The 18,677-nt window shown below is 40.9% G+C and overlaps 1 protein-coding gene across 1 annotated transcript; it reads right to left on the bottom strand.

Moving 5' to 3' along the window:
• Nucleotides 1-311: 311 nt before the first annotated feature.
• Nucleotides 312-6,532, bottom strand: LOC136494791 (membrane-anchored ubiquitin-fold protein 4). The gene is made up of 3 exons (XM_066490975.1): nucleotides 6,109-6,532; nucleotides 3,953-4,123; nucleotides 312-778 (listed from the first exon to the last, which is right to left on the bottom strand). Exons 1-3 carry the CDS (start codon nucleotides 6,296-6,298, stop codon nucleotides 723-725), a joined length of 417 nt encoding a protein of 138 aa, XP_066347072.1. The 5' UTR covers nucleotides 6,299-6,532; the 3' UTR covers nucleotides 312-722.
• Between the last annotated feature and the right edge of the window lie 12,145 nt (nucleotides 6,533-18,677).

The following is an 18,677-nucleotide window of genomic DNA, read 5'->3' as shown; positions in this document are numbered from 1 at the left end:
ATCACACTACAGCTTCCGTGTTAGTTTTATACTTGTTCTTGAAATTTTGTTAAGTTTGATCAGATTTGAAATAGACGCACATATTGTCAAATTTTGTTATCAAATTTATTTTCAAATATATCAAAATTCAGTCCAAATGTTTGGTTTCAAAATAGCAGTAAAATTACCGAGTTCTTAGAAAAGTAGGGGCAAATCCGCATAGGTGCACTTCTCCTTTTTAGCTGAACTGACACCGTTAAGTATTCTAAATGGAATAGGGGCAAATTAAGTCTTCAGTTCAAAAACATAGGTGCAAAATCACATTAAATAAATGAGGAAAGACTGCATAGTTGAAAATGTTTCTGCAATCAATCGACTTAGATTCATATTGACTCAGTGCCCAAAAGGATACTCAACTCTGAAACAAACTTACAAAGGTGAAGTGGGAACAAGGTCACTACACCCAAAATAGCGTGTCTGAATCTTGTACATCATATAGAACATCTTGTAGGGTAAAACACGGCAACCACCAGACTATTTTCCCTATCCGCACGGCAGGGGTACCGACTCTTTGTACCTAAGTTACAATTACATAGCTTACAACATATGGACGTGTTTCGCCATTGCCACCCATTGGCAGAGAATGACATGGACATCTTGAATCTTTGTTCTCAAATTCTCTGCAGAATCTTTGGAGGACGTACAAATTATTGCTGGTCTCATAGGGACTTGACCTTCACAGTTCATAGTATCGTACATGAGCAACGAGTGGTTTTGGGCAACTTGTTCGCCTTCTTATCTGTCAGAAAAGAGTAACCGAGGTAGCAACATTCAGGATATGAGATTACCATGAATTGCCTACTTAATTACAAAGTTTTGATGATTCAACTTAATCAAAAACTTCAACTGCACAAGGCAAATGTAAAGAACAACATCCAAATTTCCAGAATTAGTGACGCCATGTTCCTCCTGTTTTGAGAAAGGCTAACTTAGTTTTCAATGACAGACATGCTAACATACAATTCTCACTTATGGTTATGGGGCACTTTGTTTGAGGGTTGGGTTTGTCCTAGTATGACTAGATCATTTTTTTTACTTCTAATTCCACTTCAGGAAAGGAATGAGCTGATCTCTTGCCCCTATTCCTTGTAAGAATAAGGCTAGTGAAAAAAAAAGTTGAGAAATGGAGCACCCCAAAAAAAGTCAAGGAACGATGAGGTGTCCCAAAACCAAATATCCAATCATTTTCCTAAGCGACAAGTCAATTTTACACATCTGAACTTGCAAAACATCCACCACAACATCAAGCATTTTAACTCATCAAACTAACAAAACCAGGTCAACTTACACCTTGAAGTAGTTTTAAAACACAGTTTAGCTAAATGGGAATTCAATTATAGTATTTTTTTGCAATTTTGTGCCATACCTTTGAATTTTACTGACGGGCATCAATTAAGATGGATAACGATGAGAAGACAGATAATGGAGAAACAGAACACAGAAAAATAGAAGAGAAAGAGATCAACCCTGCGGACATAAACATCCCCGAGTTGGATCCCATTTTACAAGTGTAAGGTACAAAACATGAAAAAAAAAACTCCAAATGAGAGTCAACTCAAGGTGATCGATTTAGAGCGCAAGATGGGCGTGGAAAAAACTAGTGATTTTGGCTAAGTCAGTGCACACTTTTGAGTCCCAGCTCCAAAAGAGTCAATGGGATACATAAGTCAGTAGTTAGTACATGTCAGTGTTCAACAAGGCAGTATTCCGCGGCTGCCTAGGTGCGAGTACGCACTAGGCGGAGAGGGACTGCGGGCCTAGGGGAGGGGGTAGGCAGACAGCTAGCAGGGGTGGTGCCTCAGCAATGCTAGGCAGCGATTCTGCGGCGCTAAGGCAGACGAGGCGGCGAGGAAATGGTCAGACCTGCACGGTGGGTCGATTTTTGGCGGGCGAAAGTGCGCACGCAGGCGAAACCGCGCCGCAGGAAAAGAAAGCCGATGCACGGGAAGGATAAAGTGTGCAGGCTGCAAGAGAGCTCGCTGTGCTGCCACCCAATTTCATCTCCATGCTCCTGCCCAGGTGTCCTATGTGACAAAAGGGTACCACAGAAGCTAAAAGGCAAGTTTTATAGGACGGCGATTAGACCTACTATGTTGTATGGTGCAGAATGTTGGCCTACGAAAAGACGACATATTCAACAGCTAAGTGTCGCAGAAATGCGTATGTTGCGTTGGATTTGCGGTCATACAAGAAGGGATCGAGTTCGGAACGATGATATACGTGAGAGATTAGGGGTAGCGCCAATTGAAGAAAAGCTTGTCCAACACCGGTTGAGATGGTTTGGACATGTGCAACGGAGACCTCCAGATGCACCGGTGCGTAGTGGAATCCTAAGTCAGGATAGTAACGTGAAGAGAGGCAGAGGAAGACCGAAGTTGACTTGGGTAGAGGCAATAAAAGGAGACTTGAAAGGATGGAATATACCCAAAGACTTAGCCTTAGATAGGAGTGCTTGGAAGACAGCTATTCACATGCCTGAACCTTGATTGCTTCTGTTGGGTTTCAACTCTAGCCTACCCCAACTTGTTTGGGACTTAAAGGCTTTGTTGTTGTTGTTGTTGCTGCTCCTGCCCAGGTGTGGCTCCTCGATCTGTTCCCGTCGCCCACCACTGGATACGATCCCTGACGTCGAGTTGCAGTTCCTCCTCGCCCGGCTGCCGTGACCTCTTCCTCCTCCGCGTGCCACGGTGAGCCGTAACCCAAGGCTGGACTGCCGATCATCGTGACCTGAAGCCTCAAGGCAAGATTCCCTGTTCTCCTCCCCTCCACTCTCCCCTGCTCCTCTCTCCTTTTCTCCCTGTCATCTTCCTCCTCTGTAGCCCCAAGGCAAGATCCCCTGTTCTCCTCCCCTCCGCTCTCCCCTGCTCCTCTCTCCTTTTCTCCCTGTCATCTTCCTCCTCTGTACTACTTCAGTCCTTCCTCCTATGCTCCTCTGTAGCCAGATAGCCTACTTACTCCTCTGCTCCTAAAATTTTAGAGGCATATTATTAAATCCTTCTCTGCCTTAGGGTTGTCTGCTCTGTAGGTACTTGGCATGTAGTTGTGTTGCATCTACAGACTACGTACATCTTTGTGGATATAATATGCCTCTGAAATCTACAATTGTGATTCATTGATTGTATATAATATTATTATGCCTCTGTAATATGTCTGTCGGTGTGGTGTGTTGCATCTACAGACTACATCAAGGCATGAAGATCAACTTTAATTTATTCAGCTACACATATTCGGTGTAATTTGGCATTTGGCATAAACGCCTAGGCCCTAGGCAGTAGGTCACTGCGTAGCGCCTTTTCTAACCCTGGTACATGTTACTAACTCAGGCTAGCTGTAAATTACAACAGCTCACTATTTGAACAAAAAGGATGTGAACTGTCAGTTTGCATAGGACTTATAGCTAATTCCTGGTGTCCTAATTATGACCAAGAACTGAACCACAAATGAGGTATTATGGCTTAGCAGGAAGAATTGAGGGAGCAGTTTTTGAACATTGGCTCAGTAAAGCCTGAATTTTTTTAACCTCAAATTATAGAGTAGCTCTAGCTCATAGCTTACTTCTCTATCTCTCTACCAGCAGTGAATATGAATAATTCTCATGTCAACACTTTTTACATTCTATTACAAAGTATCTCTCAAGTAAACGTAAAGAACACACTTCTGAAAGTATATAGCCAACAAAAAATGATGGCAGCATGGTAAAGCATGAACCATAGATAGGGAAAGAATATAAATCCTAAGGAAACTAAAGCAATAGTGATAACAATAAAATACTGAATCTTTTATTAGCAGAACTGGAATTTTAAGATAACATGATACTAATAAAAATGTTTATATCCAGTCTACTGAGTTGAATGATAGAAGTCAGAAATCCATAAGAAAGAATTTCCTCAATGAGTAAAAACTTGCAACTCACCTGGTTTTGATTTGGCTGACGATGGTTGAACAACAACGTGCATCGTGATAGCACTACTGGGAAGGTCACCAAAAGGTGCTCTGCACTGTGCAATATTCTTGTCATTTTCTAGAATTTTTCCTCCACTTATTAGTTTCACATCACTAGCAGTCTTTGGGACAATTGATTTATCTGCAACACAAAAAAATCATGGCCATAAAAGTATTATACAAACATGTGCAAATGTATGAATGGGTTGTTTAACAAACCCAGAACTAAACTTATAACTGATATACTCCAGAATGTTTTTGATGTAAAACAATTTATTGCATCAAACAAACTAACCCCAAAATTAAGAGAAACAGAAGAGCCAAAAACTGTTAATGCAACTATTTTCTGCAGCAATACTTTTGATGAATCAGGGATGCATGATGAGACCTCATAAGCTGGTAGGAAAATAAACAAGGGAAAAGTAAACACCAGTGAAAATGCATACCCTAGCTCACAGCAGTGTTGCCTATGTTGAATCAGTGAAGAAGTGTACTATTTCAGTGCATTATTAATAACTTTATCTCAAGTGTGCAGTTTGATAATATCCAATCATAAGTAAATTTTCAGTAAAAAATGATACTATTTCTTTGAAACCATAGCACTGTGGACATTGTTAAAGATCAACTAAGTCAGTGACCCATAATGCAGTTATACAAGCCTGCAGGTTCAACAAACTTCAACAAATGACAAAAGAAAAACATAGTGGAAGACCAGCAAATAATATGACACCAGCAAAACACGCGCTACATTCTTCAAAGTGTAAATGTGTGCACCATTTTCAAACCCTCACCATTTGCCTCTTCGAGGGGGTGAGTGCCATAAGATTTTCCACCCTGGCACACTGTCAGTAACTGAGTGGCCCACATGTGGATGAGGGGGATTGCGACCCCTCTTTAGTGGCGAAAAAATAAATACCCCCATTTTCAAACCCAGTAAAGAATACAGTGTTCTCCCAAGATGAAACATTGATAACCACAGAGAAGCGGTTGACAATGAGAGCTACAAATGTCCAACTAAAAAAACCATGTTCTACTGGGCTCTCTGAGTGTTGATCCTGTGAACTCTTTGGGCTACTTTGTTGAGACACTTCATATCACTCTCAAACTAGCAGCATATCAACATGGAATTGTACAGCTATGATCTAAGACCCTCCTAAATCTTTGAACAATTTGTGCCCGCTCATGGTTCGATGAAATCCCATCGGCTTACCCTACTGGATTGTAAACTGTTCATCAAGGGATGTAATAGTATTTCTGCTTTTCTATTAAAAAAGAAAGTTACACTATTAATGTTTGAACCAAAGGCAACATATGGGTTTGACATTTCTTTGAATATGACATGGTTTAGAACAATTCAGATGATGTAGCTTCGTGGATGCAGAGAAATAGCAATTAATGACTCTTAGTGGTTGCATCTAAATAGGTTATATAAATATATTCTGGCACAATCATCATAGAAAAAGCTGGACCACAGGGGGGAGACAGCCCTGGGTTCTGCCTTAAGAAGCTGCACCAGAATTCGAACATGCATGGACCAGCAAAGCAACACCCCCCCCCCCCCCCCCCCCCCCCAAAAAAAAAAAAACGCACACACACCAAACTGCTCTAATTGGTATAACTGGCTGAGAAGCTGGTTGGCACAACCATCATAAATACCAGGATAGTTAATGCTGAGGTTTACAGGCCACGAAACAATTAATTAAGCTCAAATCTTCCATTCATCTACCAAGCTTAGAGCTAGGGAAAAACGAATTCATATTTATCTTTTTGCTGCAGCATATTCAATGATTTCTTATAGTGACGGTTTCTGCTATGCGTCCAATATTTTCAATTGAATCCATTTAGAATCTCAACAGAAGAAGTGCTTGCTAATAATGGAGGCACACTTCCTTTTTTTTCCTAAATCAGGCACCAAAACAATTAAGGCAACGAATAAGCAAATCTGAAGCTCATTCCCCTTAAAGCCCTCTGTTCCTCCTTGCGACACATAGACATAGGGACTAAGAATAGCAACAAAAATATAAGCAAATTTAGCAGCATATATCACAGGACTTCACACCATGGGCGGGGCCGGCTCATCACGCCTCACAAGAGTTCCTTAGCTCAAGAAAAGGGAATCTTTAAGACCTTTGGGCCAGTCGGCGACGACGCGATCCTTGAGAGCGGCGACGGTGGTGGCAGCGGCGTTGCAGCGCACGGGGCCGATGTCGGAGCCGTCGAAGAGACGAAACTTCACCTCCACCTCCTCCGCCTGCCCTTCCTGCTCCCGCTCTTCCATCTCTTCCGCCCCAACCTTCGCACCCTCCTTCTCCGCCATTTCCCGGTCTCCCGCCAACAACTGGGATGCTTCCGGGACCCAACCGGAGCCCTGCGGATGCCTGCCGCTCAGAGTGAGAGACCCAAAGGCCGGCGCGAGCGGACGCGGGTAGGGGCTGGGTGCTCGGGTTAGGGTTTGCGGGGGGAAGAGCGAGTAGAGGAAGAGGAGAGCACAAGGCAAGAAGGCGAGCCCGTAAGGTTAGGAGAGAACTGTCTTTTCCTTCTTCTCCACTACTAGAAACGCCGTAGGTTTTATGTGATGAGAAAATTTCTTTTATGCCATCTAAATTTATTTATAATCATCCTTCCTATGTTATTAGAGATTATATCTTCTCTCTGTTGCAATTGGTTTATATGTTTTCTCTTCCCTCCTATGCCATCGCCGTTAACTATGCCTAGGAATGACCTAGTATTGGGTCGTTAAACTTGAGCCACTTTATATCATTTTGTAATTTTTATCCAAGTTGATACCTTAGACATTATCTAAAGGGCTTAAGTGTTTATACACCGTTTTGAAGTGAAACGGTGGTCTTGCACTCGTTTTTTAAACTATATGATTTTACCGCTATGATTTTGAAACGAAGGAGACTTTACCCTATTACGTGAAGTTCACCTCACGGCATTAGCTTTTGCACAAAAGGATAAGTTTGCCCATTCGTTTTTACCCCTGTTTTATTTTGATATTTGTGTTTTTACCTCTATTTTTAATTTAATAATTTTCAAATAGAATTAGAAAAAAATTCGACAATATTTTGGCTAACAATCCATATAAATAGAAAATAATATCACGCAACAAATTAATATCACACATATTACATTAATAGCGACAAACAAGAACATATTAGATGTCATCATACAGGTCAACTTACAGGTCCAAATTACATCATACAGTGCCATATTAGATGCCAACATACAGTCAAAATGACATGTCAAACACTAACATACAGGTCTAAATGACACATCAAACAAGAAGTAGGATCAAGCATTAAAACCTAACAAAGGAGCAAACCTCCCATAAGTTCCTCCTCCTCTTCCCCTCCTTCATATTCACCTTCCTAAAGCACTTTCACTTTATATGAAAAAAGGAGCAAAATTATGTTAGTAAGGTTACCAAAATATATAGTAAAGAGAAGCAATACTTGCATGTCTTGTCTCATTGTTGGCCTCTCCTGAACCTCTTCTCCTTATCCTTCCCCTTCCTGTACCACTTGCACTTCACAAGAACAGAGTAAAAGCATATTAATATAGTTAGCAACATTAAGATTTGTAGAAAAAATAGTAATGGACAGACTGCAAGGATCATATACATTGGTGCATTGTTATCCTCTCTTGAACCCCATTCCTGTTCCACCACTTGCACTCAATGTTTGTTGAAAAAAGTGTGAAGTATAGTTACGTATCAGTATTTTGGCTAAAGAAATGGAATTAGGTGGCAATGCATCTATGACTCACATTGGGTCATTGCTTCCTTGTCTTGATCCATCTTGTGTTGTTGACTGCCTCCTCTTTTGACTATTCTCCTTGGCAAGTCTTGGCTATGTGGCTAGTTCATTACATTCAGAACACACCTTTCTTTTCTTGCTTGTGCCAGCTTTGTCATATGGCTTTATGCTAGATTTTCTTGGCCTCCTAGGTTTCTTTCTCAATTTGAGTTTCTTGATTTTGTAGCCTAAATCAACATGAGACCACTGATCTTTGGATGTCATTGGATTGAATTTACTTGCATATGCCTTTCTGAACCTATCAACAGAAAGTATTGATGGACAAAGTCATCCATGTGTACCTCGCTATTGATCTTTGCAATGAAAGCCAAAGCATGGCTGCAATGCTTTCGAGCCACTTGCCAAGCTTGATAGTTACAAGCCTTTTTCTCCAAGTTGTTTACATATCTGAATCTATTCACACTTACTTCAGCTTTCCTAGACCCATGCATTTGAATCTCATGGTCTTTGATACTCTTTGTTTTAGCATTCAAATCATTATTAATAGCTCGGATTATAATGCCTGGCATATTACTACCAATCTTGGGAAGATCATTCTCATCTTTCTTATCAACAATTTCACCATCAGGATTAAACTCAGGGTCAAAGCAATCATCATCAGAGTCAGATGATGCGGCCAAATCAGTGTCATAGCTACTATCACTTAGTGCAGCAAGTGAATTCGTACCAGAGTATGTTCCCTCTGCATCAGCCCCTAAAACCTCATCTTTAGAAGCACATTTTTGGTGGCGCCTCTTTTTTTTGGTGGATACTCTCTTTTTTAGATGTGGCTATGGATGTTTTGTTTGTGGTTGTCTCATTTGTGGCTCTCTCATTGGTGCCTTCCTCAATTTGGAGCACATCGGTCCTCATAGTAGGGTGAAACCTTTGCTTTGTTGGAGAAAATTGCAGTGGCCCCACAAAATCATTTATCCGAGCATTGATGCATACTAATCGCTTCTCTACATTGATTAGAAACCACTCTAATAGCTTTATCAGATTTTATCTCCATAGAGTTATTCTCCAAATGATGCCACAAAGTTATGTACTGTTTAGAACTCCACAATCAATGCTTAGCAATGAAATCATCTAGCTGTTGCTGCCCAAAGCTATGTGTGTCAACAACCTTGGTTGGTAAAGTTCTACCTTGCCACCACGATTTTGGACCAATATCTGGCAAGCTGAAAAATGACTAAACCCTAACAAGTTTCAATTCTCTATGATTTGGCCTACAAATCACAAAAACGGATATACAAGTTAACAAACCTTGACATCGCTGCTATTTTGCACTACACTAAAATAACACCCATCTCACAAAATGAAGAAAAATACCTAGCCTCTTCCATGGTGATTGTCGCAGATGTCCTAGAGCTTGCCGACTAGTACTTGGAGACAACCGGTGAAAGCCTTAGTTTAGTTTTGGTAATTAAGTGTCAAACATGTGGACTAATGCTTTCATTGAGAATGATTGGCTAGAGTCTGTTTGATGGTGATCAACAAGGCATAGGAGGTGATGGAGATGGAGATCATGATCACACACATGCAAAGGTTCATCAAATGGTCAGAAGATGGAGCAAAAGCAAAGCCACAAGGCCAAGGTATATGATATAGGGCTTTGCTTTTGCCAACTAAGGTGCAATAGGATGCACGATTGAATTTAGGACATATGGGCGTACTATAAAGAGGGAAAATATTAAATTACAATGGTCATCTAGTGCCACTAAGTATGAGTTTGATTTGCGTATGTATTGCGCTTAATGACATGGTGAGGTGCTTTAGAAAAACCTAGAAAAATCTTTGTGAAAAGCTAATTTGCTTTGGCATGCTCAGAGGAGTTAGCACTTGAAAAAAGTTTTTTTAAATAGTTAATTGTTGTTTGGGGCCTGGGCTAGAAATTCCAGCCTACCTGGCTTGAGTTTCTGGCAATGTTACCCTAAACGCTAAACGGTAAACAAACGTTCGTTCTTCGTTTAGTGGTTAGTCCGTTTACACGGTGTTTAAACGGATTTAAACGATTTTACACAATATTACTAAAATGTGCATATTTATTGATGTAAAATCAATTATTCTTACATTTATACATATTTATGCAATTAAAAATCAAATATTTTAGTATGTATATATTTATGCATGTAAAAAGAATCAAATATATATATATTTATACATGTAAGAAATCAAGTATACATATTTATAAATACAATTAACTTAAGGATTCAATTGTATGCATGTAAAACTTAACTGTATTTACCCGTAGCCATGGGTATAATTGACCGAAGACCGAACCGAACTAACCAAGACTGAGACGGAAGTTTTCGGTCAGTAGTCTGGTCCCAAGTCCATACTACCCAAATTTTTTATAGTTAGTTCGGTTATATGCCTCAGGTAACCGAACTAACCGAACATTTAAATTTTGGTGACATAATATATTCTTTAGACTATTATTAGTGATATAATATTTATTCTAGTGAGTTTATATCAACCATCACTCTTATCACTTTGTTTATTCTATATGTTGCTTTGTCATTTTCCCTTGAAATTGAAAAAATATTAATAAAATTTACTACAAATTATAGTATTTAGTAGTTGTTTTGTCTACTAATTCGGTCAGTTCCATCATAATCGCCGAACCTTATACCATTTAGTAGTTGTTTTGTCTACTAGTTTGGTCAGTTCGGTCATAACCGAGACCGAACCGAACTAACTGAGACTGTCCTAAGTTCTAAAACTAACTGATTGGTCTTCGTTTTTAGATGATTGAACTTTCAAAATGACCGAAGAACCGATCGGTTCGCTTCAGTCAGACCGAACGCCCAGGCCTATTTACCTAGTGTTCGCATAAACAGTCATTTAGCCCATTTAAAATCGTTTACCTCTATTCTGTTTAGGGGCTTAGACTATTTACCCTCGTTTTTACCGTTTAAACAGCCAATCATTTAATTTCCGAATACCCCCTAATCAAAACAATTTGCCACCGTTTAACAGCCATTTAGGTGAACACTGGCTGGCCTGGCCCCCTCAGGTAGGTGGCACCGGCCCAACCGAAAATTGGCAAGGCGCACACCAGATTTACCGAGGCCCGGATTGAATAAGGCGCGCGGCTAGGCTGCTGCTGAGCACGTGGGCTATTGCTGAGCATGCTAGGCCGCTAAGTGGGCCAAGCCTAGTTTTGCGCGAGGGTGTTGGCTCTGTTGGCACGCTGGCCGCCTGGTTCTTAGGCCGCCTATAGGGTCGAGATGACGGACTACAGAGAGGTGAATAGTTGCCATGATCCAAACGTGCCAAAAAATTTTCACAAGCATCATGAGCAATATCTGCATCTAAAATTTCATATTTTCAAAATTTTGATATTAGTTCTAAACTTTTAGACACTGCAGCACAAAACTACACTTACACATGCTTTGACGGATGGTGCGTCGTTTTGACGGATGAACCGCCAAAGCACGAGAACACCTATCACATGCAATTGATGTGTTGTCCCTCCCTCACTCTCTCTAGGCCCATGTTAGCCATTCCTCCTCCCAAAGCAACCAATCCCTCACTCCAGTCTCTCCCTCTCATTCCTACACACTCCAGAATACAGAAAAGAGAAAGAAGAGAGGAGGAAGGAAAAAGAGAGGAGAAGGGGAAGGGAGGAGAGCCCCCCATGCCGGAGCACCACCGGAGGACACCGTTGGCGAGCTTCCCCACCACCACCGCGCCCTCATCTCGCTGGAGTTGAAGGAGAAAGCCACCCCAAGCTTCCTCTTCTTCCTTGAGCTCCCATGGAGGCCCCAAGACGATATGCGTCCTCGAGCAAGACCAAGCTGAGCTACTGCATTTGTAGGTCTCCCAAGGCATGGTGATCAAGTTCCGAGTCGTCTTCCTCTCCACCCCCATCCAAATCACCTACCCCCACGAGCTCCATGGCCCTCCAATGGTGTTCTTCACCATTGATGGGGTGAGCTCCCTGCAGCCCAACCATGACACATCCAACACCTAGAATAGGTTCCCCACATCACTAAGACCATAGAAACAAACCACGCTCAATTCGGAGTCCGGATGCTTCCAGAATCGCACCTGACACTTTTACACTCGTGCTATTCGTCGTTTTGACAGACAGTCTGTCGTTTTCACGGATCGTCCACTCGAGCACGCGTTCGTCCCAGCGGAACACTCCAACCACGCACATTCGTCCCAGTAGATTGTCCGGCAATTCACCGAAAAGTTCTGTCAATGCACAGCAACAGCCCATGAAATTATAAATTTATAGAAAATGTATTTTAAATAAAAAAATAGTGAGACAAGTTTTATTGTGTTACTTAGAATATTCTCAACCATCTAAATATGAGACCATGAATATATTTTAAATTTAGACTAAAAATAATGCATTTTGCTTATTAAAAATATAACTCCTTCTCTTGGTCTTCAAAAATCGTGAAACCAATTTTGTTAGCTTTGAGCATGTACTACCTAGAAAATATTCGCGTGCATCGTCTCATTGCATATGTGCACATGCCATATCTATTTGTGCCTCACATAATAACCCAACACTAGAAATCTTTTACTTTTTGCACATTGAACACATGCCCTTGGTTAGAAGAGCTCCTAAGCATCCTAGGAACACACTGATACAATCCTAGTGAAGTCAAATCGAAGACTGGTAACCAATAAATCTATCTTCTAACAAAATAAGACCTCAAACACTCACTATGTTCGATCAAGATCAAGATCAATTGGTTGATCAAACATGATCTAACGTCAAAGATTGAATTCAAGTATGAAATACCTGGTAGACGATAGATCAATATGATAAAGACTAATGAATCTCGATCTAGATCGGGTAAATTATGATATCGTATTAAACAGTGAACTATCTAACACAATATCAAAAACTTTGATTAATATTGACACCTACAAAAGATCAATCAGTAGATGCAGCCTTGCAAATAATAATATTAATCGATAACTAATCTATACCATGACTCGGAAGAGATCAATCAGCTAATGCAGCCTTACAAGTAACGATATAGATCAATAACTAACTTATCATCTGACTTGAAAGACATCAATCAGCTGATGCAGTCTTACAAGTAATAATACAAGTTATGAGGGTACTCACAAACAAGCCTGAGGTCAATCAGCTGATGCAGCCCTGCTCGCCCAAAGAATTCGACGAGATCTACTATACTCCTACTCCTAGGGTTGGCATAAGGCGAAAAAGTAAGGTACGAGTTTGTATTTGATCGAAGGATGATATTACAATAGTTGGGGTTCAATATTTATACCCGAGGCTTGACTACGAGTCCTGGTCGAACAAAACCAACTACAAAATCTAGAAAAGAAGACAAAATATCCTAAATTAAGACAACTTGGACTCCAATCTTTCCCTTCTATGAAGTCCATCGTGCCTTCTCGCTTTTGATAACCACCATCTTCCACCGGTAGAGCCTACTCTCGAGATGATGATGTCATGAAATCCAATCGACTTCAACAGTGTCTCAGCTAGCCGATTTTGCAGACATTTCGGCCTTCCTCAACAAACCTTGAAATCTAGGGTCCTACATACCGATCCAAATTTTGGTGTCAACATATGCCCCATAATTTCAAGATAAAATGATTTTATTATGAAATTCTTCATTGCACCAGCCTCAGAAGCTGCTGGTACGCTTCTACCAGAGACCAAGAGAATCGCTCTGGGTCCATTGGCTTTGCTCTATTACTTTTGTTCCTTTAACCTACCACTCATAGGCTCCATGGGCGCACTATTCTTTCGTTGCTATCCCATCCTCCAAGGCTTCATAGAGCACACTGTTGGTTCACGGGCATTTAGACTCAGTTTCTTTCATGAGCATAAATACCATATCGGCCTTACCAAAAGACCCCAAGCTTCCACCATGTTCCTTCTACCTCCATTCTATCGAGCATCTTCACCTCCGCTTGACCCTCCATGGATCAATACTACACTATAGAAGCCCTTTGTGGCTAGAAGAATTCTTGTGATTAGGGTGATTGTGTCGTCCATTTTAGCACCTTGTCAAGCAAGAGAATCAGCCACCGTGGCTAGAAGAATTCTTGTGACATCGCCTGAGTCTTCTCACCTTCGGTATAAGGCTGTTCCAATGTTTGCAAGGGTTCGAATGTGCAGACACCTTCCCCTTGTTTACTCTGCCTATGCGAAGAAGCTTGTGAAATGATGAACCAGTGTCCTCGTTGATTATACCAGTGCATTCTTCATAGGTATGCCATCTTCTACCCCCTAACGCTCCTTCCATTTGTTGGCCGATGCAGTCTTTATACAGAATGTTTCACATTCATCGGCCTTATGGGATCAGCCTCCCTTCGATCCAAAAGATCTTTCCCTTGAGTTAGCTAACCTCTTTTCTATTTTGGCTAGCGCTGCAGTCATAATTGTCTTGTAACAAATCCTCTGAGATCTAGGATTCTTTAGTTTGGGGAGAGTAATAAATTCCAAATCTATATTTGCAATTATCACGCCTCCTACACACCTTATCTCTTCACGTGTTACCTCCTCGATCTCTAGAGCGATGATCCATTTCCATAACCAAATCTGATTGCACAACCTCAAGGAGGTATACCGCCATCGTTCCTCAGGCTATAAATATGGGCCATGGTTGCGATCAAGAAATCAATCTGCCTTTTGCCTCAAGCATCTGTGCCTCTTGCGTGGATCCTCTTCTTTAGCTCCAGATCCAAAAACCATCATCTCCTCTCAAAGGGATGGACAATGGTAAGCGACTCGCCGGTGAGATCCCGGCTGAGCAAGTGCCAACACGCCAGCGCCTCCATCTCCAAAGATAAGGACAAGTGTGATTTCATCACTTTCCAGTAGATTGGATGACCCTTTGCTTGCGTAGAGCTAATCCTAACACCAGCGTTCTTCAACATGCGGCCAATGGTTCTGGTGCTGCATATGACGCATCCTCGGTGGTCCTAGTGAACTCCCTTCTCTACCCCTTTGGTTCTTACAATGGGGATGACGCTTGTCACTTCCTCAGGGGGAGGGACGAGGCTCGGTCTTTGTATTTTGATGCAGTCCGCAACCTTAGGCGGATGGATTTTCATCTCAATGCAATGTAGACCGCCCTCACTATTTCACAGAATGAGGCCAATGCTGCCTAGGTGAGGCTAGCCAAAGCTGATGCTAGGATCATAGGTAAGATATTCAAGGAAGCTTCTACTCTCCCAGTATTGATTTTATTGTCCTCTGATGGATTGTCCTTTTCTAAATTCTTCAGCATTGGTAGCACAACTGGGAGGTCTTCAATCGGTGGTGAACAATGCTATTCAATCAGTCAATGCTAGGGGTGTTGTGCTTGAAGTTTGCTTGTACAACATTCAGAATCGTGCTACGAAGATCGCCCTTCATGGTGTCTGCCATGGTGCCACCGTCACATTAGCTGTGGCACAGTCTGATCTGGGCATGAGCTTCGACTTCTTCCCCATGGTTTCCTAGCGATCGACCATCTTGAACACCATGAGGATTTGGTTGAAGACTTCAGAGATGAAACAAATACCATAGCCTTCATTTCTTCGGCCGAAGACATTGTGAACAAAGTATTTCTCAGCCCATAAATTGTAATAGGAAATAGGTGAATAAACTATATGCTTGTATCCATGAACCTAGGTTGAGTAAATTCCTCCCATCACTTTTCACATATCATGGGTGTTTGTTTTGTTTTTGCCCTAAAGGTGATGCATATCGTATCGGCTTTTGCCCCTTAGGCTGAATCAGAGTTGCTTCATTTTTGTTCTAAAGACGATATCCTCTGATACCGGCTATTAAAGCCGACGAAAACACAATCGGCTATTTTTAGGCGTCAACCCAAATACTGGGATAATATTTCTTAAAATGCTTCCCATTAATTGCTCTGTTGAACTCTTCACCCTCTAGTGTTTCATAAAAGTAAGCATTGCCAGGCACACACCGACTAATACGATAAGTTCCCTCCCAACTAGGCAACCACTTGCCATATGCACTGTCTTTAGTCCCAACCGGTAAAATTAACTTCCAAACTAATTCACCTTTGTGGAATTGCTTAGATTTAACCTTCTTGTCATAATACTTGGCAATCCTTAACTTGTGAGCTTCAATGTTCTCCAAAGCATGAAGCCGATGGCAATTTAAATCTTCCAGATCATCCATCATAAGAACTTTGTAATCATCGGCTGCTAGGCTTTCTTGGAATTCAATACATTGTGATCCGGTCCTGACTTCCCAAGGAAGGACTGTTATATGCCCATAAACTAGTTCATAAGGAGAGCACTTAGTTGATCCATGACACGCCATCCGATAAGCCCATAACGACTCATTCGACATTAAGTGCCACTTCTTTGGTCGATCGATTATCTTCTTGATTAGCTTGATTAGCATCTAATTAGATGCCCCGGCTTATGCATTAGCCTGAGCGTAATGAGGAGAAGAATTCAACAATTTAAACCCCATATTAGCAGTAAAATTTTTGAATTCTTCAGATATGAACATTGCCCCTTGATCAGTCATGATGGTCTAGGGAACCCCAAATCGATAAATAGTATGTTCTTGGACAAAGTCAATCATGTTTTGGGATGTCACTGTCTTCAATGGGATTGCTTCAACCCACTTGGTGAAATAATTTATCACCACCACTATGAACTTATGACCTTTGCTGTGGAATTGCTTCAACCCACTTGGTGAAATAATCTGTCGCCACCACTATGAACTTATGGCCTTTGCTGGATGGTGGATAAATTTGACCAATCAGATTGATCCCCAACCTCCAAACGGCCATGGTTTGATTATAGGATTCATAGCCGACGCCGGTGACCTTTGAACATTACCGAATCTCTGGCAATCTTGACAACCTTTATAACATTCAAAATAATCTTCCAACATTCTTAGCCAAAAATAGCCTGATCTCCTAATAATCCATTTCATTTTATAAGACGACTGATGAGCTCCACAAACTCCTTCATAGACTTCACCCATACGAACTTTAGCATCTTCTTGATTTAAGCACTTGAGCAACACCCCATCGACTGCTTTTATAATATAGCTGATCATCAAGTAATACATATTTGATTGACTTGAACCTAAGCTTCCTGGAGACTTTTTGTGATGGATTTTTAAGATAGTCAATTATTTCTCTTCTCCAATCATCGGCAACAATTTCATTGTTGAAGACTTCTTGAAGTTGTCGATAACCAGAAGCACTCTGAGCTAGCCGATTAGCTTCTTGATTTTGAGCCCTTGGAATATGCTTGATGGTGACCATAGGGAATTCATCAATCAAACTTTGACATTTTTCATAGTAATCCCTTAGGATGTCATCTTTACACTCATATAGGTGATCAATTGTTTGATTATTAATTGTGAATCTCCAAATATCTCAATAGCATCAGCCTTTACTTCTTGAAGAAGTTGAAGTCCTTTAAGGATGGCTTTATTCAGCTTGATTACCGATAGACATTGGCTTGATGGAATAAGCAAATTCAAAACTCGCCCCTCGGGGTGAGATAATAACGACACTGATACTACCACCCTATTTGCACAATGAGCCATGAAACAACAAAGTCCAAGGCACATCGGTTCTACATAACTAATACTAGGTCCATGATGATGAGTAACGAAATCAGCCATCACTTGACCTTTAACTACTTTGGCCGACTCATATCTCAAGTCAAACTCAGATAATGCTAGAATCCACTTTCCCACTCTCTCATTTAGAATTGTCATCGACAACATGTGCTTGATTACGTTGGCTTTAGACACCACAGTACACTCAGCCGATAATAGATAATGATGTAACTTGGTGCATGAAAAATATTAGCATAAGCACAACTTCTCAATAGGAGAATATCTTGTCTTTGGATCCAAAAGCCTTCTGCTTAGATAGAAAATAACTTGCTCTTTTCCTTCAAATTCTTGCATTAGGCTGACCCAATTGTATGGCTATCGGCCAACATGTATAATTTAAAAGGCTTATCATGTTGTGGAGGGATTAACACTGGTGGAGACTTCATATATTCCCTAATCTCATCAAATGCCTTTTGTTGTACGTCGCCCTATCTAAATTCCTGATCAGCTTTTAACTTCGACAAAGGGGAGAACGACAAAATCCTTTCTGACAAATTCGAGATGAACCTTCTGATAAAATTAATCTTGCCGATCAAAGATTGCAGCTGGGTTTTATTTGTTGGGGGACTGCTTCATCAATAGCCTTTATGCTCTTTTGCCCAACTTCAATTCCCCTTTTGCAGACCATGAAACCTAGGAACTCTCCAGCTGATACCCAGAAAGCACACTTGTTTGGGTTCATCTTCAAGCCATGTTTCCTTATGTACTCCACTTTCTCCCATAGATTAGCTAGATGTTCTTTGTAACCTCTAGATTTCACAACTATATCATCAACATAAATTTCAACTATCCTGCCAATCAACTTATGAAAGATATAATTCATAGCCCGCTGATAAGTTGCACCGACATTCTTTAGGCCAAAAGTCATGACTACCCATTCATATAAACCGATAGCACCAGGACATCTAAAAGTAGTTTTAGGAACATCTATTCAACCATGAAAATTTGATTATAGCCCGCATTGCCATCCATAAAACTGATACCTTTGTGTCCCAAAGCTGCATCCACTAAGAGGTCGGCTATCAGCATTGGATAACCATCCATTGGTGTAGCTTTATTCAAATATCTAAAGTCAATGCAATCCCTTAATTTTCCATTCTTCTTGAGCATAGGGACTATGTTTGAAATCCACTCTACATACAGACACTGTCGAATAAACTTAGCCTCATACAACCTTGTAATCTCCTTTTTAATATCTTCAAGTAATTTAGGTTTAAATCTCCTTGGGGCTTGTTTAAACGGTCGATATCCATCTTTAATAGGCAGCTGATGTTCTACAATCGATC

The sequence above is a fragment of the Miscanthus floridulus genome, chromosome 11, assembly GCF_019320115.1.
Source record: "Miscanthus floridulus cultivar M001 chromosome 11, ASM1932011v1, whole genome shotgun sequence".
NCBI lineage: Eukaryota > Viridiplantae > Streptophyta > Magnoliopsida > Poales > Poaceae > Miscanthus > Miscanthus floridulus.
Note: the sequence above shows the minus strand (reverse complement) of the source record. Positions and strands in the feature narration are given on the sequence as shown.